We start from the raw sequence: 21,337 nt of genomic DNA, 5'->3' as shown, positions 1-21,337 counted from the left end.
GTCCTGTCTTAAAGTCATGGCAACTAATCTAGTAAGCACATGGACAAAAATGTTTTTACAATATTCTTGACTAGAGAGCAAAATCTTCAAAACTGTTCTGTGACCTATTCCCCTCATTTCGCATTTAGCTCCAACATTTTACATGTTTCGCTGGCATAGATTGGCCTTAAGTCCTCCCGGGCTTATCCCAATCTGACCCCACACCAGAATCACTTGACTGTTGTCGATCCCGCTTCAATTCATAGCCTATCAATTCTAAGTATTGATAATTTGCAAAACTCAGAGACGGCATCACTAGAAGCCTGCACTGGTCTGTTCTTCTCAATTAACATGAAATTTCATCAGAATTCCACTCATCTTTATTCTCAACATCATCTGAAATATATTCAGTGAACTCATATACATATATATATATATATATATATATATATATATATATATATATTTATGTATACACATACACACACACAGTGCATCTCTTTCATGCAGAGTAAGCAGAATTTTAGATAAAGTTTTTCATTAATGTCACATGAAACTTGCGAGTTAACGCTAACACTGAATAAGTAAACGCAGCAGGATATTTAAATCACCCTTATATTTTTCCAGCTGCTCTGAAAATTGATGCAACTTCACATGTTATATATTTGACCAGGTTTGCACTAACTTGCATAATCAGCATAAACAAAATAAACATGTCATCACACATATATAATGTTAGTGGCACTATAGCTAGCTGGCAACTTGTAGGGATACGTAATATGATCATGTTATACATAAACCCAATATCCACCTAACTGTCCCTTACCCGTAACCCATGAACCTCCTCACACATGTACAGTGTCCGTGTGCCGCATCATTGCAGCAGTTTAGGCCCCTTCTTGTGTGTCAAGAAATGGCACCAGGATGCAGTATTGGAAGGCAAGCCGGCGTAGGCGGTGTGGTGCTTTGGGGAATGTTCTGTGGGAAACACTTGGGTCCCAGCCTTCATGTGGATGTTACTTAGACACGTACCACCAACCTAAACATTTTTGCAGACCAAGTACAACCCTTCAATGGCAATGGTATACTCTGATGGCTGTGGCCTCTTTCAGCAGGATAATGTGCCCTGCCACACTGCAAAAAATTTTCAGGAATGGTTTGAGGAACATGACAAAGAGTTCAAGATGTTGATTGAGCTTCCAAACTCCCCAGATCTCAATCCGATCGAGTACCTGTGGAATGTGCTGGAAAAACAAGATTGAGCCATAGAGGCCCCAACTCACAACTTACAGGACTTAAAGGCTCTGCTACTAACGCCTTGGTGTCAGATACCACAGGACACCTTCAGAGGTCTTGTGGAGTCCATGTCTCAACAGGTCAGAGCTGTTTTGGCTGAGCAAGGGGAGCAAGGGGCACCTACACAATATTAGCCTAGTGGTTTTAATGTTGAGGCTGATTGGTATAATATGCATTGTTCAATGCATATTATACTGTTCAGTTCCACTCACAACATTAATTCTATACAAAAGCTTTAATTCTGGTCACAGCTTTCTTTCTGAAGCCAATGGTACTAATCACAATGCCAGTGTTCAACATGGTTAATCAGATGATTAGTAATGTATTTGCACACATGATTCCGAAATGTCACTGCTCAGCTTTGTAAAAGGCATATTTTTATATTAGATAAGGTGTCTTTAGAAACGAAATATTAAATTGATTTTCTTCTAAACGTTGTTTACTTAGAGATATCCAACATATGTTGTCGGTAGACATGATCAATGGCAGCGATGTAGCAGGTGTGGGTTATTATAACCCTTGCTGAACACAGTACAATCTGATTCTTTCTATATCATACATCTCACAAGAGAAGAAAGGGAAGGTTAAAACACACAGCCAACCCCTCTTCTTGATGGTGTTTTGGAGGTGAGGGGGTTAATGGTTGCCCGGCTTGGCTTCAATGCTCTAGATCGCAGATATAAATAAGGTGCAGGGGATGCTCAATGTAGAGCATTCTTAGCATGAGACCCTTGATGACACGCAGACATTCAGAACAAAGTGACAGCTTGACCTTCACAAGGGACACAAAAGAAGAAGGATCGATGTGCTATAAGTCAGCCTCGTGTCCTTTATCCACATGCCTCAGGAATTCGTAGCCTAATTAATAACCCCCTCTTCTTCTCCCACCCAAGCACACTCTCACCTCTCCATATCTGATCCTAACTCTTGCTTTGACATAGTAGAACAAAAGATGCTTCTGCTTAGAAGGTGGTAGAGAGCGGAGCGATAAGAACAAGTGTTTTAGAAACGGCAGCACGTGTCTGTAGGGAAATAAGGAATGTGAGTGCACAAAATATTATCTGCACGTCCCAGTGCTCAGGTCTTCCAGGATGAGATGTAGCATTCCTACTGAGATATCCAAGAACATGCAGTATTTGTGTCAATGCATTAATATATGAATTTCAAGGACAAATCCTATCTGCAAAACAGAGGTCCCAGGCAGGGTCATACCCAACCCACTGTAATCCTGATGTACTCCAGCTGCACCTGTTACATTAGTAAGGAACTGCATAGATGCAACTGTATTCTGTCCTCATCTCTGAGTAGGACATGCAGTGGATTTACTCACACCCCCAGTACAGATAAGTATACAGTGGGTGTTAATCTCTGAGTAGGGCATGCAGTGGATTTACTCACATCCCCAGTACAGAAAAGTATACACTGAGTGTTAATCTCTGAGTAGGACAAGCAGTGGATTTACTCACAGCCCCAGTACAGATAAGTATATAGTAAGTGTTAATCTCTGAGTAGGACATGCAGTGGATTTACTCACAGCCCCCAGTACAGATAAGTATATAGTGAGTGTTAATCTCTGAGTAGGACATGCAGTGGATTTACTCACATCCTCAGTACAGAAAAGTATACACTGAGTGTTAATCTCTGAGTAGGACAAGCAGTGGATTTACTCACAGCCCCAGTACAGATAAGTATATAGTAAGTGTTAATCTCTGAGTAGGACATGCAGTGGATTTACTCACAGCCCCCAGTACAGATAAGTATATAGTGAGTGTTAATCTCTGAGTAGGACATGCAGTGGATTTACTCACATCCTCAGTACAGAAAAGTATACACTGAGTGTTAATCTCTGAGTAGGACAAGCAGTGGATTTACTCACAGCCCCAGTACAGATAAGTATATAGTGAGTGTTAATCTCTGAGTAGGACATGCAGTGGATTTACTCACAGCCCCAGTACAGATAAGTATACACTGAGTGTTAATCTCTGAGTAGGACATGCAGTGGATTTACTCACACTCCCAGTACAGATAAGTATACACTGAGTGTTAATCTCTGAGTAGGACATGCAGTGGATTTACTCACACTCCCAGTACAGATAAGTATACACTGAGTGTTAATCTCTGAGTAGGACATGCAGTGGATTTACTCACAGCCCCAGTACAGATAAGTATATAGTGAGTGTTAATCTCTGAGTAGGACATGCAGTGTATTTACTCACAGCCCCAGTACAGATAAGTATATAGTGAGTGTTAATCTCTGAGTAGGACATGCAGTGGATTTACTCACAACCCCTGTACAGATAGGTATATAGTGAGTGTTAATCTCTGAGTAGGACATGCAGTGGATTTACTCACAGCCCCAGTACAGATAAGTATACAGTGAGTGTTAATCTATGAGTAGGACATGCAGTGGATTTACTCACACCCCCAGTACAGATAAGTATACAGTGGGTGTTAATCTCTGAGTAGGGCATGCAGTGGATTTACTCACATCCTCAGTACAGATAAGTATACACTGAGTGTTAATCTCTGAGTAGGACAAGCAGTGGATTTACTCACAGCCCCAGTACAGATAAGTATACACTGAGTGTTAATCTCTGAGTAGGACATGCAGTGTATTTACTCACACTCCCAGTACAGATAAGTATACACTGAGTGTTAATCTCTGAGTAGGACATGCAGTGGATTTACTCACAACCCCTGTACAGATAGGTATATAGTGAGTGTTAATCTCTGAGCAGGACATGCAGTGCATTTACTTACAGCCCCAGTACAGATAAGTATACAGTGAGTGTTAATCTCTGAGTAGGACATGCAGTGGATTTACTCACAGCCCCAGTACAGATAAGTATATAGTGAGTGTTAATCTCTGAGTAGGACATGCAGTGGATTTACTCACAGCCCCAGTACAGATAAGTATACACTGAGTGTTAATCTCTGAGTAGGACATGCAGTGTATTTACTCACACTCCCAGTACAGATAAGTATACACTGAGTGTTAATCTCTGAGTAGGACATGCAGTGTATTTACTCACACTCCCAGTACAGATAAGTATACACTGAGTGTTAATCTCTGAGTAGGACATGCAGTGAATTTACTCACACTCCCAGTACAGATAAGTATACACTGAGTGTTAATCTCTGAGTAGGACATGCAGTGAATTTACTCACACTCCAAGTACAGATAAGTATATAGTGAGTGTTAATCTCTGAGTAGGACATGCAGTGAATTGACTTACACCCCCAATACTGATAAATATACACCGAGTGTGAATCTCTGAGTAGGACATGCAGTGGATTTACTCTCACTCCCAGCACAGGTGAGTATACAGTGAGTGTTAATCTCTGAGTAGGACATGCAGTGGATTTACTCACAACCCCAGTACAGATAAGTATAGAGTGAGTGTTAATCTCTGAGTAGGACATGCAGTGGATTTACTCTCACTCTTAGCACAGGTGAGTATAGAGTGAGTGTTAATCTCTGAGTAGGACATGCAGTGGATTTACTCACACCAGCAGCACAGGTCAGTATACAATGGACGTTACACAATGGTTAGGCTATGGGCTATCTTTACTTATGCTCCCAGAACAGGTAGGAATATAGTAAGTGCGACTGGCACTGCTTCTTTATTTGAACATGTGCACCTACTTGTCCATCTAGCTCTTTGCAAGTTGCAGTCCTTAAAACTATTCTTGGTAAATCAATTTGCACCTAGCTATATTTGCAGTTTTGCAGATCCACCTGAAAATGTGCATAGTGATAAAAGTAAAACATCACTTCAAAGCATTAATACTTTTGGTCCATCACGTTAATTTTTTAAAAATCTTTTCAGCTTTTCTCCTAAAATATTGCTCAATATGGGGTCTATGCATCAAGCTAATTTTCCACTTAAACGATGCGGAAACGGCTGTTTTTTTAAGTATATTTTTCATGAAATAATTTAGGCTAATACCATTCAGCATCGCAGTCCCAATAGATTAATATGGACCCCTCTATGCTCATTTATGTCCTAACTTAAGTGACGTGTCACTTTTGTGTGTTAGAATATCCTTATTACATTGGGCAAGGTGTGCCTAGCAATGTGCTTGTGTGCAAAAATGCAACTGTAGAGTGTAAATGCACCCCGTTATAAGTACAGAATGTGGCCCGATCTTCACCATAGCAAATGTGATGGAATAATCAGGTCCTTCTACTTCTACAGAGGACAATAGGCTGCAGGAAATAGGCCGTTTTACCTCTCACACAACAGGAAACTCTGAAAGCCCCTTCACCAACCTTTTCATCTCATTCAAATATTCTTGTTCTGTAAAACATAAACTCGTTTTTGCATGTAGGTGCAAAAATAGGTGCACCCATTGCCCTAATCCATACTCAGCAAAGAATGCCCCCCCGGCCCACCCAGTTGCTACCAAATCTTTGCACTTATCTAGTGTATACTTAGCAACTTTGTTTCTTTGCCTTCTGGGAGACCCCCGAGGGAGGAAGGGGGTGAATCGCGTCATTTTGGCCACATAATGCTGTTCGCTGCACTTTGCCACTTTCATTTGAGCCTTAGTGAGTATTAAGCTATAAGAAGGTCATGCACTATCTTCACTCCCACTTACAGCAAAGGAGAGTGCACAGTTTGTGCTAATTGAAGAGTTGTTATAACTATGTGTTCATAGGGCCAAACACTACTCAAAACACTTTTCAGAAAAAGATGTCATCCACAAAAAAAGATTTGGAGAGTTGCACCGTGTCTGTACAGACCTGCTGTGATATTACAGGCGTTGTCTTTACTCACTGTGTCTCCATATTCCTCCAGGGAGTAATAATCTAGGGCAAGTTTGTACATTGTCTTATTATTATACCCCGTTATCTTCCTCCTACGATGTATAATTGACTCTATCGCTATACATGGACCACACATGATGACAGCCCTCTCCCAGCACAGAAACACAACAGCATTTCATCCTTGATTCCCTTTTCCTTGACTTTTTAAAACCACAATAAATAGACCTTGAAATGTCCTTTGTTTTCACAATCCACAGTAAGAAATTGCATTGGTGTATGTGTAATACAGGGCTGTCAAGCTTGAACAGAGGTTTGATTTTTCAGCTACAAACAGAAGTCAACCTCTTTTTTAATGCACAACAGAAACAAGGGCTTCGATAATACACCTATATAATGTAAAAACAGACAAATGAAAAGATGTTTTAATATGCATAGTAATAAAATGCGCAGCAGACAACATTCCACGTTACTTGCAAATTTATGCAACCTGGACCACCATGTCTAAGGAAAGATGCTTCTGCACATTCCCAGACAACAGTATCAATGTATCATAGTTTCTAACATTTTCTTACATTTTTCAGCGACAAGTTGGTGACTAAGTGCTGCTCTGATGATGGATATGGAGAACTACGACCTCACACGACTACTTGAGAGGATCCCAAGGAAAGTCTACTCAATCATTCAGCACTATGCAGCTGCTCAATATAACAACATCCAGGAACAAATAATTCACCACTTTGTAGAGGGACAACAGGCGACAATCTCCTATTCAGTGACGTATTTACAGTCACGTACGCAAGAGATAAGTGTCATATTTCTATCAGAGGGTTGGTGCATAGAGGACCATCTGCATTAGATGCTTTGCTATGACTAAGATTCAGCACCAAGATCAAAGGTTTGTTCCTGCATTAGTGCTCATTTACTAGCTCACTGCGACCAGTCCGGAGATAGAACAATGTAATGTAGGCAAGGAAACAGATTGAAGGGTAAGCAGCAGGCACCTGGTCAAGAAGAACGATTTATCAGTTGCCAGAAAGAAAGACTACATAGATATCCAGCCAACACTCAACAACAGCGAACAGAATCGACCTGAATTATTCCAATAACTAGAGATGTTCATTGACCCCCGTGTTCTGGTTTTGGATCCCGATTTTTTTCTAAAATCCCTATTTTTTTTTGCTAAAATCACATATTTTTGCTTTTCCCCCCTACATTATTACTAACCTTAATAACACTAATTTCAAGTAATTTGCAGTCAATTTTGACCACCTCACAGGTCACAATACTATTTTCACTTTCAAACAGACTGCAGATTTAGAAAACCAAGCCTGCCAGACCTATTATTTGTATTTCAGCAATGACAATTAGCAATGGAGCTCTCCTCTTTGTGTGTTACCTATATAACACAGTACAATGTGACTGCAGATTTAGAAGACCAAGCCTGCCAGACCTATTATTTGTATTTCAGCAATGACAGATCAATTGGCAATGGAGCAATGGAGCTCTCCTGAATGTCACTGGAAGAACACTGCTACCCCTCCTCTTTCTTTTCTACCTATGACGCTGCCCAACTGCACTAGAGATTGCCAAGAACTGTGCTACTACCTACTGTGCTACACCTTCTGTGTCCCTCTGTGAAATGGCGCTGGACTGCCGTGGAGAGCGGTACTTATAGAATCCAAAGCTTGTGAGATCCGACGACGTATCAATGACATTTTGCCTCGTTTTCAATTCCGAGGGAGTGCGAAGGTACCGATACTCGGATCTGCTAAGTTCGGGTGTGTAATTGGCTACCAGTGGCTTGTGATTAGCTACCGGTCAATTCCGCAGTAGACTTTTCTAGCGAGCAGTTGAATCAGCTCGCTCACATTGGACTACAAAGACAAAAGAATTTCTCAATATATTATGATGAAAAACTAAAAGAGGAGATTTTCTCTTATAGTAAAGTGGTGAATGAGGGTTTGGGAATTTTTTACAATTAAACTATATATTTTTTTTCTCTTGCTATTGTGGAGTTTACATATCAATGCATGCACAGGCAACCATTGACTGTAAGGGCATGCTGGTGCTTGTGGTTCAATGCAAGCCATTCTATGCTGGAACATTTCACAATAACAGGCAGTAGTCCCTCAAACGTTGAGGCAAAAACAGCAGGGGAATAACAGCTGAATTTCATGTCCAATTGTCCTGTACGTCAAACCCGGCTCTTTTTGCGAAAGGTCCGGCAAGAGAGTAATTCCATTGATTTGGGTGAAATAACCGTGGGTACTGAAAGGTATGAGATTGAAACAGCCCCTAGTTGTGAAATATGCCAATCAAAAACGGAACTAGTGAGCTGTGGGCCCCAGTGCAGGGAGGCAGGGAGGAGCCAACGTGGGCCCCCGACCCTCTGCATCTGCCATGCAGTGTCCCCATTATCTCCATGGGACCCGGTGCAGGGCACCTGCCGTACCACTGGTAGTTCCGCCACTGATGCCTATATACATCTGTTAGACCTTGGCAATATTCTGCCAATGTGTAGAGAGATTACTAATTTACAAATTACTAATACAAGAGGGGGCTCAGCAGACATGATTGGTGGTACAAATGTGTAAGTAGACTGAGCTAGCACACAAGACCAGTGAGTTCATTGATTGACACGTCTCCTCTAGTGGTTGCAGCAATTACCTAGCCTCAAAGGATATTGTTGCCAACACTCAAACCAATACAGCAAATATTAAATCAGGACAGATTACGCCTTCATACTTATGATAATGCCGAGTACAGATTTTCTTTTTTAAGTCCCACACAATTTATCTTCTAAAACAACTAGTTGCTGAGCTGGAGAATATTTCACGGTGAAAACCCAAAAACATATTTTTTGATGAGGAAAAGAACAGTAAGATAAATATCTCCCTAGCTCACAACCATAGCAATCCGCTTTCTTATGCTGTGAAGCGCACAGGGCCGTACAGTCAGTTATACAGTGAAGCAGATGGATGGAACCATGTTTTATGGGCCTGGTACTAATTCATAATGCGAGTTTTCATAACAAAGCCGACTATTGAAGGCAGTGACACAAAAGGTCCTAAGAATGATGAGGCAGATGGAAGCAAATTTACATCTCCCTCGGAATAACACTGCGGCGCATTTCAATGCACAGCAAAACCCTTTATGTGCAAATATAAACATCCCTATGTGTATAGAGGGGAAACTTGGTATCAGTGAAGATTATACAAAAGCTGATTAAATACTTTATACAGTATTCAGCGCACAGAAGATAACAAGACATTTTTTGTTATGTTGGCCGGGGGAGAAACAAAACCTATCCATGGAAAGTGCTGAGACAAAAAGCAGTTGGTTTTCTGTGATTGATTTCATTTCGAATTTCCATTTAATAGAAGAGAGCAAAAACACTTGTTGGGAGGGGTGAACAAGAAAAACGGAAGAGCGAAAGAAGAAGAGCAGGAGAATATTGATGACTTGAACCAGTCTTACGGGAGAAAAAGACCTTTTCAGACTGCCTTGTATTTAGTGAGCTTTACCAAACTCAAAAAAAAAACTCCTCTGCGCTTGCGCAGGACTCTTGTACAGAGGGGGGAAAAACCACGTCTAACTTGATTACATAACTCATTTTGGAACTGTTCCACAATGGAATACAGGTAAAATAATCTAATGCAGACAACCTGTAGAAGAGAAGTTAGCGCCAGGAAAACTTTATAAAGTTTCAAAGTCGTATTCAGCTGGCTGGAATATAAGTCCACATCTCAGTTGTCGACAGTAATTATTTCATTATAAAATTAACATTTTAGTAGCAGCATACACAGTGTCCAGGAGGTAAGGTGTCCCAATGTATACATCTAAAAAAAATGTCATGTGAAACTTCCAACTACTAGATCGCTATGATTAAGATTCGTCAGAATGTGATATGGTTAGGATACGGGGAAGGGTATTACTTTACCACAAGAGGGAAAGACATTTAGGTTTGTGACTGGGCAGACGTTCGTACTTCAAATTACTCAAGTTGTCTGGCTCCATTTTTAGTTCTTCTGCGGATTGTTAAGACATCATAATAAAAAAAGTCTAACACGCACACATACTTACTTTAACGTTTTCTTCTCGTTGCGGATGCCTCGGCTGGAGTCTGGAGTTCCCACTGTGTCCAGAGAATTTTTGTAGCGCTTTCCCTAGAGAGTGAATGAACATAAACATATCAACAAAATAGGTACAAGCCAAATAATTACTAATAAGGTGAAGTCAACAAAATAGGAACATACCAAATAATTACTAAAAAGGTGATGTCAACAAAATAGATACAAACCAAATAATTACTAATAAGGTGATATCAACAAACTAGGTACAAACCAAATAATTACTAATAAGGTGATATCAACAAACTAGGTACAAACCAAATAATTTCACATATGTTGGGGGTAGAGTGTTATGTATATTTGTTGCATACACATCACTTATATAGATACAGTGCACCTGATTTTGCGTTAGGAGCAAAGCAAAGAAAAGGAGTAACTTTGCACCTGAACAAACCATGTTACAATGCAAGGGGTACAAATTGCCTTATTTTTTGCACGCAAGGTATTTATAGTTATATTATATTACGTGCCAATTAAATGTGAATCATTTTAAAAGGACATGTCACATTCCGATTTATATAAAATAAAATATTGCAGCAAGTCATTGCCCATTCTGTGTTTTTTGACATAATTACGGTGCGGATGTTTAAAAACAGGGGACCTGGCAGCTTCTCTTAAATTGGAATGCGGCTCCATTGTTGTGAGTGATGCTTCTATTGTTAGATAGGCTTTAAGATATACCTGTCATGAAGACTTGAGTAAAAGCCTAATTGAAAAGTAGGGTTATTAAAGCACATTTTCCATTCTTGAGAAAATCAGTTATAATGTTGTACCCCTTCCTCCTCTTCTAGAACTTCCTGTTAAAATGCCTTCAGCATTTTTTAAATGAGTCATATGCTGAAAGCTGGCAGACTTCCTACAGATAGGTGATATTGCAGAAAGTTTCTTAGGAGCAATGATTCCTACAAGTACATGGGATGCTCAGTCTTTCATTAATACTAGTGAATGTTTATATCTGCTCACATGGTGAACTTCATGCAGCCATGTTAAAAGGTGAATTAATACTATATCATTTAGCTGTAGCGCACAGTAAATGTAAAATGTAATGTTTATTTATATATGTTGTTTGGTCTGATATCTGTTTCATGTGCAGCTCTTTATAGGTCACATGGTCTCTTTAAAAGGGGACATTTCAGATTCCACTCATTTTAAGAACACGTGTTACATGTAAATTATGGTTTACAAACAAGACCAGTGGTGAAACTACCGCACTTGTAGGTTGTGCAGCGGTTACGGAGCACGGAGGTGACGAAGGGCTTGTAGCCACCCCATACAATTGCAGTAGTTCTGCCACTGTCTACACCCACTGTAATCTCAGAGTGAGCACTATGGAAGCCGGTAATGTAGTGTTCCGCCCCTGTCTACACCCACTGTAATCTCAGAGCGAGCACTATGGAACCTGGTGATGTAGTGTTCCGCCCCTGGCTACACCCACTGTGATCTCAGAATGAGCACTATGGAACCCGGTTATGTAGTCGTCCGCCCCTGGCTACACCCACTGTAATCTCAGAGTGAGCACTATAGAACCCGGTGATGTAGTGTTCCGCCCCTGGCTACACCCACTGTGATCTCAGAATGAGCACTATGGAACCCGGTTATGTAGTCATCCGCCCCTGGCTACACCCACTGTAATCTCAGAGTGAGCACCATGGAACCCGGTGATGTAGTGTTCCGCCCTAGCTACACCCACTGTAATCTCAGAGTGAGCACTATGGAAGCCGGTGATGTAGTGTTCCGCCCTAGCTACACCCACTGTAATCTCAGAGTGTGCACTATGGAACCCGGTGATGTAGTGTTCCGCCCCTGGCTACACCCACTGTAATCTCAGAGTGAGCACTATAGAACCCGGTGATGTAGTCGTCCGCCCCTGGCTACACCCACTGTAATCTCAGAGTGAGCACTATAGAACCTGTTGATGTAGTGTTCCGCCCTAGCTACACCCACTGTAATCTCAGAGTGAGCACTATGGAAGCCGGTGATGTAGTGTTCCACCCCTGGCTACACCCACTGTGATCTCAGAGTGAGCACTATGGAACCCGGTGATGTAGTGTTCCGCCCTGGCTACACCCACTGTAATCTCAGAGTGAGCACTATAGAACCCGGTAATGTAGTGTTCCACCCCTGGCTACACCCACTGTAATCTCAGAGTGAGCACTATGGAAGCCAGTGATGTAGTGGTCTGCCCCTGGCTACACCCACTGTAATCTCAGAGTGAGCACTATCAAACCTGGTGATGTAGTGTTCCGCCCTAGCTACACCCACTGTAATCTCAGAGTGAGCACTATGGAAGCCGGTGATGTAGTGTTCCGCCCCTGGCTACACCCACTGTAATCTCAGAGTGAACACTATGGAACCCGGTGATGTAGTGTTCCACCCCTGAACAAGAGTATTAATAATGAAATCAGCAATTGTTGAGGAAAATAAGAGAATTTGGATTTCCTGACTAATACGAATAATAAACATAAAATTCAATATGAAACACCACCTTAAAACATACATTCATGTCCCGCTAGCTGGCATCTTTGTCCTGTCTGCATACCTCTCAATGCTGCTTGCAACTGATCCACTGGATGGCGGGACTGTGAGCGTAAATCGTAATAGTTGAAGCTTTGCGAATGCAGGAAAGTTGGAAGGTATATCTCTGCTCACACCAATTTAAAGGGATTTTTAGTGTAGGGAGGCTGTGCTATTTTCACCAAATCACGCATGTGAAGTATATATTTCTCGTCTGTGTTTACGATGTTTGCTGTGATGTCAGGCCAACTTAAAATTTTGGTTGTGCCCTGTACTAATTTAATACATTCATTTTAAAATGTAATTTTGTTGATGAATACAGCGTCAGCTATTGTCATAATAGTAATTCACAAAACAAGCTCCACTCAAACGCAACAGTCAGAGGGCTTGTTATAGTGATCAACACTGCTTACTTTAAACACCCCATACATACCCCAAGATGTTTTCAGTCACACAACAAAACAATAAGAATAGTTGAGACAAGATATGTTCCATTCATGAGGTGAGGCAGGAATAAATTATATGGGTGACACAAATGTAGGGGTGGCCGAGATAAGGCTCTTGCCTCTTTTCCTGGCCCCCAGCTCACCCACTATCCATCTCTCTGACAGTCGCTGTGCTCCAATCAATGATTGAAAGAGGAAGTGCAATGTAGCACAATTCACCTGCGCTTTCTCCTGCAGCAGAAACATCATAGTGACTGACTGCACAAGCTGGTACCTATTTTCTTACTACCAGTCACCATGCTGATAATATACTGACTCCAGGGGGTAAATGTATCAAGCTGAGAGTTTTCCAGTGGGTTTGAAAAACCATTCAGAATCTAGCTATCATTTATTTAGTACATTCTACAAAATGATAACTAGAATCTGATTAGGCAACATCTCCACTTTTCAAACCTGCTAGAAAACTCTCAGCTTGATACATTTACCCCCTAGGAGAACGTGCAGGTGATGTATACTATACTGCACTCCTTCATGTTATCAGCAATTAAAACATGTTGATGGGCAGGAGGGATTCTTGTAAGGGGAATTCCATAGCAATTGCCCATGGGCAGGAAATAATTCAGAAATGCCCCTTGTTTGGGTATAAGACCATGATTGAACACCAGTGACTCATGACTCCAGGAGTATCAGAAACCTGACATTTATAGAGGTATGATGCATCCTTGCCTGCAAGGCTTTCAATCAATAATAAAACTTAATACAAACAGGGATGAACAACACAGCCAGATTGTAAAAGAATATTCCCCATGAAAACCATCATCGTCAGGAGTTAACAAATCTTCCAGGATAACCCTTCAGAGCATTTCACACAAGTATCAAACAGATGTAACTTGGATACACCAGGCAGTTATGACGTCTCTCTGACTAACTTGCTTTATATATAGTTTTACTTATGAATTATTAAACCCCAACTGAATGTGGCTGGCAGGAGAGAACAGGTTTTAATGGGGACTGGGAGAGAGAACAGAAGGTTTTATTTTCTGTTAGAGACGGCCTAATGTTTAGCAGAATTCTCGCACCCTGAGGTACTGCAACATGGGCTGTGGATGTGAATCGGCTCTCTGGTAGATACTGATAGAAGAACGATTCGTTCTGTGCTATCTCTGGGGAATATATCTTATATTCACATTGCTCGATACATTTTGAGTTTAGAATCAGGTTTGCTAAATATGGTAATATTGATTTGTTACTCGCCATTTAGCTTCCAATAAAATGAAACAAAGGATGGACAAGTCTGTATACAAAATTATGTTATTATTGATATTATTATAATTATTATTATTAATTCTTAGACAGCTGGCTATTATGGAATTGCTTGTCCCAGCCGGTGGTAATCGGTATCCCGATGCTTGGGATATTTTAATTATGCCGCTATTGAAGTGTTCATGTTTTTTTTGTAGGTATTCTGGGTGTCGATATCCCAAGCATCGGTACCCAACCCCCAGCCGGTGGTAATCGGTATCCCGATGCTTGGGATATCGATACCCCGTATACCTACAAAACAAACACGAACACTTCAATAACGACATATTTAAAATGTACACCTACCTGTACAGTGACGGCGGAGATTAGCAAAAGTACTGGTATTATGCGACCGCTGCTAAATCCGAACATTTTCGATGCCAGCGCTTCATTTTTACGTCACTGAAGCTGGCGACATCTATTTTAAGAGGTATGTTACGGATAGGGATTAGGGGTAAGGGTGCACCGAACGTCTGGAACCTAAATTAACGTCAAAATCAATCGCCGGCATCCAGCATCTTCTGAATTACCAGCAGTCGCATACCAGTACTTTCACTAATCTCCACCGTTGCTGTAATGGTAAGTGTACATTTTAATTGTTAATGAAGTGTCTGGTTTTTTTTTTGGTTGTCGGTATCCCAAGCATCGGGATACCATACCCAACCCGTTCCAGCATGCCAAGATAAGATGGAGAGCAACAGATTGTCTACCTCTATTCTAAAACATGAAGTAATACAAGTCAATGGTCATTTTAGTCAGGGGTTGGCCAGCACAAAATACGTCAGAGTATGCTGTTGTCCTCATGATGCAATCATGCTACGGCTTAATACTATTAGACTAAATGAATGCTGGAGGTCATAAAAAGGCAAGAGATTTGCTGCAGAGAAATACAAATTGTGTGTTCTGTGCTGGCTCTGTACCCAAGCCATCTCGCGTCCACGAGAGGTTTAACGAAGGTTTACAAGAGGCAATTAAATTGTCACGGTTCTACAAGAATCAAGGGCCCACCACTAGGCTTCCAAGTAATGGATCCTGCATAAGACAGCTGTAAAACAGCTTCTATCTCAGCCCCATGGTCTCCTAGGAAGACAACTGACTCATTGGGGGGAATTCAATTGACCACGTTGTTCATGAGAATAATGCGGCCCGCAGATAACTACCGTTTTGTGTGGTAATTTTAACACAGATTTTTGCTTGCGGCACTATAACCGTAGTAACGGTAATAGTGCATGGGTCGCATTATTCTCACGAACAACGCGGTCAATTGAATTCCCCCCATGGTTTCAAAGACAGGAGTCTCACCTGTATGTGAAATGCTTAGTACTATATACCTTGAGTCATATGTAAACAAAAAACATAAATCTTAAACTCACCCTTTACACATACCTACTAACATTTCCAATGTAATATTAGGGCTATGACAACGCTCCCTCTTGAAAAGGGAGCATGCTGGGCCACATCTCCCAGGGGGCATCGCTAGTGCTCCTGAAAAGCAAGGCTGTCCATAACTCCCCCCCCCCCCCCAAAAAAAAACAAAAAAAACCCATTATCCCCTGCATTGCCATGCACACTAGTGGTAAGTGCTCGTCGCATGAGCAGAGGGCACCACGCTGCAGTACATAGCTCAAGCCCTACAACTATCCCTAAGATATTGATTATTCAAATTAGATATAGGGCTAGATTTACTAAACTGCGGGTTTGAAAAAGTGGAGATGTTGCCTATAGCAACCAATCAGATTGTAGCTGTCATTTTGTAGAAAGTACTAACTAATTGAAAGCTTGAATCCGATTGGTTGCTATAGGCAACATCCCCACTTTTTTAAACCCGCAGCTTAGTAAATATACCCCATAGAGTTTAGAGGGCACATTTATTTAGGGGCATTGCTTGCTTCACTCATCCTGTACTTTTAATAGAACCTATTTTGCACCTGCAAGCTGTACTTCATTAACAGGATCTTTAAATAAAAATGTCATCTTGGCATTCACTGATCCTTTAATGTAACAACTACTCATGTGACATTGTGTGGGCAACAGCCAGGCTGGGTATTGTCACAAGACTGCTCTGTATCAGTTATATGATGAAACTATCTAACCGTATCACAACAATATTCACTAGGGGAATGCAACACAAGTCGTTGAGAAGAAAAATCTGATTAATAGTTATGTTTTCTGTGCCAGAAGCGCTATCAAAACCTATGATAATAATAATTTGATATACTTTGTCTTTAACCAAGAGAGGCATTTGCATATCAGGCCGTTGCAAACGAATGTTTTCTGCAAGATAGTGAGCTTTTGTATGAAGATTATGTATCTCTATATAAAGATTCTATGACTGGATATCGATATAAATTTACATACATCACCTATTACTTAAATGCCAGAATCAATTTTGGTAGATGAATTTTAAATGTGTGCCTCTGGCAATGACAAGAAATAATTACAGTGCAGACAAGAAGGTTAATTGCAAAAAAAAGAAATATAAACAAGTGTGAAGAATACCTATTTCCATCAGCCACCTGTGTTTACACTTTTAATTTGCCTTCAGTCTAAGAATTTATCAACATATTGCTTTGCACATGTGAGAGGGATCCATGAAACAGATTAGGGGCAAAATATGGTTTTGCCCAGTGTGAATATTTCAAAATAACTTGTTTTTTAAGAAAGTAGTATTTATGGTATCAGGGAGGACAAAGATGGCATTAGAAAATATTTTTTTTCAGACATTTAGCTAATCATAGTACTGTTACAGCGGCATTAGGAGAATTGTGAGTTAAAGCAATAGCTTACCTAAAAAACTGTCCTGGTTTATGTGAGACAGTCCCGATTTTAGGGGACTGTCCCGACAGACACTGCCAGGACTGTTGGAAAGGGTGATCATTGTGCAGAGCAGTAGTAAGCGGGTGTCATACACACCTGTCCGGCAATGCGGTGGTATTTAGGAATGAGGAAAGTTGGGGTGCCTAGGGACAAGGGGAGTTGGGGCGCCTAGGGACGAGGGGAGTTGGGATGAGGGGAGTTGGGGCGCCTATGGACGAGGGGAGTTGGGACAAGGGGAGTTGGGGAGCCTATGGACGAGGGGAGTTGGGACGAGGGGATTTGGGGAGTTGGGGCGCCTATGGACGAGGGGAGTTGGGACGAGGGGAGTTGGGGAGCCTATGGACGAGGGGAGTTGGGACGAGGGGAGTTGGGGCACCTACCTTTTCAGAGCCACGACCCAGGCATGGCCGCAGCATGGCGTGACCACACCTTGTCACAAGAAATACAGTAACAATATTGTGAAGTATGCAAAAGGCTGTGTGGTGAAAATATAGAGCTGCTAGGTCAAAGCACCCATACTGACAGGGGTAAATGAAAACATTATATACAGGAGACCTTAAATATATCTCTCAACTGTCCTGATTTAGTTGGGACAGTACTGATTTGAAAGGACTGTCCTGCTGTCCTGCCAATCGGGACTTGAGCATTGCATCAACAACAGATGAAGGATGGGTAGCGCATGCACTTGTTGCTGGTGCAGAGAAAGCTCTTTTTAGGGATGTGGTTTGGGTGGCCCGGTGCTTCTGAATCGCCGGGCACACCCCAGAGGGACGTGACGCCGTGGAGCCACAGCATGCGCACAATGTTCCGATTTGAAAACGTGAAAGCTTGGGATATATGTTTAAATAATCTGTACATACTAAAAAATATTTTTGGGGATTAATAGCCATCTGGGCATACCAATTATCAATATCTCCACAAAGATCAGTCATAAATAAAACACATAATTACCAATCTGCATTGACCAAACTTACACCCACTGCACATCTAAAGCCACCAATTAGTGATATTGTTGTGCACATCAGTTATGCGTTGTCCAGGGATCCCTACAATGAAAATCTAGAGAAATGAAGACTTACTAATATGGTAGTGCAAGCAGCACGGTGAGATTTCATTTAAGTTTTCATTAGCTCAGAGAAAAAAAAAAGCATGGCTTTATGGCAGAAAAACTTGTACTTTAAAAATAAATTGCCAGTGAGCTGCTTTTAGTGCAGCGAAGACTCGTTTCATAAAAACCTGATGTCTTCCTGAAGCATGAAGTCATAATAAGATCAGAATATGCTATAATGTCAAAAGTGAGTTACTTTTTAAATTAGGCATCATTTTGTGAATAATATGCAGTATGACCTGAAAATGTCAAAGCTTTCATTTCTATCGTTAGCGTTTAAAAAATTGAAAGAATAATTTTCAGGCCCTGGGGTTTAGGGATGGGGAATTTGGAAATAACTAGCAGACATCTTTTCAGAGCAGCGCTAACATGCAAAATAAAAAAAAGTCAATGTTCGTCCTCATATGTGTTCATATGTATTAGTAATGCAGTTAACACTGTGAGACATTGGCGCCATATTTTGGCCAAAACATTTAAACCCCTATGTCAAAGACTCTTTCATTGTTAGTGTTACACTCGTCTATTATGCATACAATAATATTGTGACCAGTTGCAAATATGTTAATAACTAGAGATGCTCACTGACCGTGTGAACTGGTTTTGGTTTTGGATCTGGATTAGCTTCGTGTTTTGGTTTTGGCAAAACCACCCTTGTGTGTTTTGGTTTTGGTTTTGGATTTTTTTAGAAAAAAAATCCTAAAATATGCTAAAATCACATAATTTTGCTCTTTTTTTTTGTTCCTACATTATTATTAACCTCAATAACACTAATTTCAAGTCATTTGCAGTCAATTTAGACCACCTCACATGTCACAATATTATTTTCATACACTTTTGGACAAATACTGCAGCGAGCTGGCTGGATGGTAAGCGACAGAGCAATGACACAAACACACGGCAGTTCCTAGCACATCTAGGACAAATTGGCACACAGCAGTGGCAGAAAAGAAAAATGGGGGTCCGTCCTCCCACCCACCCCTCTCTATGTTGGATCTTGAAAAGGAATTAAAAACTTGCGAGATCCGAGATCCGACGACCTCAAGGTGGCGTTTTGACTCATTTTCAATTACGAGGGTGCGCAACAGTACCAAGCCAGCTCGACTCGGTACTCGGATCCCCTAAGTTCGGGTGTGTTCGGTTCTCGAGCAACCGAACCTAAGCATCTCTATTAATAATGCATGTTGTTGTTCTCAGTGCTAGATGTACTTTCCTTAGGTGGCCCAGAGATCCCACCGGTCCAACGGAATCAGGTTGGATCTCCATTTCATGGGAACTGACCAGCCCTTTTGCACGTGTGCTGTGCTTCCTCTCTTCCACATGGATTAAGCCAGGATCATTTCCATTATGTAGGGTTAAGCAGTAGAATGTGAGCTCATAGTGGTAGAGTCTAGCATTCAGCCAATAAGGTAAACCATACCCACCAACAATAAAGCAAGCCATACCCATCAACACCCCCAATTTTCTGTGGTTAAATGGGCAAGACTAATAGTCTTGTCAGAAAGTGGTTGTGGTCTGAGCATACCAAGGCTCTATGCTGAATCTGTCCTGATCTTCCATCCAGGTAGGTATGGCATACATTAACCTTGGTTCTGGGCTTATGATGAAATGGACATTTTGTATAACAAATTCCTTTCATGTATTCATAGAATAGCATTCATGTTTGTAACAATGTAAATATATAAAGAACATTTCTATGTTACCATGGCATATTAATATATGTGTCTAATTGTTTTCAAGCTTCAGTTTCTCACATGAGATGTCCAAAGGGCAAATCTCGTCATGAAGACCCCACCCTTTATACAAGAGACAAGGCGGGATCTGGGAGGGTGGTCCATTCTCCTGGGAGTCTAGGCGTAATCCCCAAAATACGGGAGTCTCTAAATTCCGGGTGTAAATATGTATGATCTATAGGAGTTTTCCACCTTGTGGAGGTTTTGCAGATCCCATCTTCCAGCAGATCTCCGTCAGTTTACGAGGCAGTGTAGACCCCAACACTTGCTTGTAATCTCTGCTGGTGACTTGGTTTAACAGGGTAGCAGGACCGAAGGAGTGATCTGACACAAGGGGCTTAAATGATATGGGATATGGGCAGTGAACATCCAAATAGCACCAGTTATCATATTAGCCCTTATCGATGGATCTCTTCTCTGCTTCTGTGCTGCTATAACATTACTCCAAACATCCAGCAGAAGTTCTCATTGTTTAAGAGCTCTGAATCTGCTGCATATCACAAACAGCTGGAGAGAGGAACTCTCACCCATCTAATAATCTGAGATAAGGAAAAACTCTTATACAAGGATCCTCCACCTAATAACAGATGTGTGTGAGGGGTGTCTATGTAAAAAAGCAAATACATATGATACTTGTTAATTAAACAAGCCCAACATGGGGTCTACCCACCTCTTAATCTGTTATCAAGAGCTTGCGCTGTAGAAGAGAATCTCTCCTTCCCGATACACAAACATTGGCTTCTTATGCCCATTAGGATAAGCCCTCATTATCCTCTTACAGACCAAACTGACATTCATCCCCGAGACCCCTGCTGCGGCCCGCCCGCTGCTTAACAACTAGGTGGGCAGAATGTGGGATCAGGAGAATGGGTGGGAAACTGAGGGGGAGAGGGGCTGGGTGAATATTGGAGAGCTACAGCAGAGGAGCTCATCCCCTGAATCCCTAACCGAATTACATATGGGCAGAGTCTATGCGGTGGCCATATATTAACAATACATGCCTTCCAGAGAATGGCCTTCAGCAGCTTTTCAACCGTTTCTACCTGTTACCGCCAGTCGTGGAGGAGGGGTGTTGTGGTTACATTACAGGCATGTCTGCATAATAACCCGAGATAAATTAGAACTCATCGGTGGGATGTCCGGACGTTCTGTTCAAGGAGGCAGCAGAACTGAAGGAAGTTGTAATTTTGTAGAGTTATACAGATATTGCTTTATTAGAGTCCACTGAGGGGAATAAAGGACAA

The 21,337-nt window shown here is 41.4% G+C and overlaps 1 protein-coding gene across 5 annotated transcripts in view; it reads right to left on the bottom strand.

The window, feature by feature from the left end:
* The window catches only part of SYT7 (synaptotagmin 7), a 259,466-nt gene that overhangs the window by 99,695 nt on the left and 138,434 nt on the right, over positions 1-21,337 (bottom strand). For all 5 annotated transcript variants that reach the window (XM_075187974.1, XM_075187975.1, XM_075187977.1 and 2 more), the window contains exon 3: positions 10,130-10,212. In XM_075187974.1, the coding sequence (XP_075044075.1) occupies positions 10,130-10,212 (83 nt within the window). The remainder of the gene's footprint in view (positions 1-10,129; positions 10,213-21,337) is intronic.

The sequence above is a fragment of the Mixophyes fleayi genome, chromosome 10, assembly GCF_038048845.1.
Source record: "Mixophyes fleayi isolate aMixFle1 chromosome 10, aMixFle1.hap1, whole genome shotgun sequence".
Taxonomy (NCBI): domain Eukaryota; kingdom Metazoa; phylum Chordata; class Amphibia; order Anura; family Limnodynastidae; genus Mixophyes; species Mixophyes fleayi.
The sequence above is the reverse complement of the archived record's forward strand: the minus strand, read 5'-3'. Positions and strand labels throughout refer to the sequence as shown.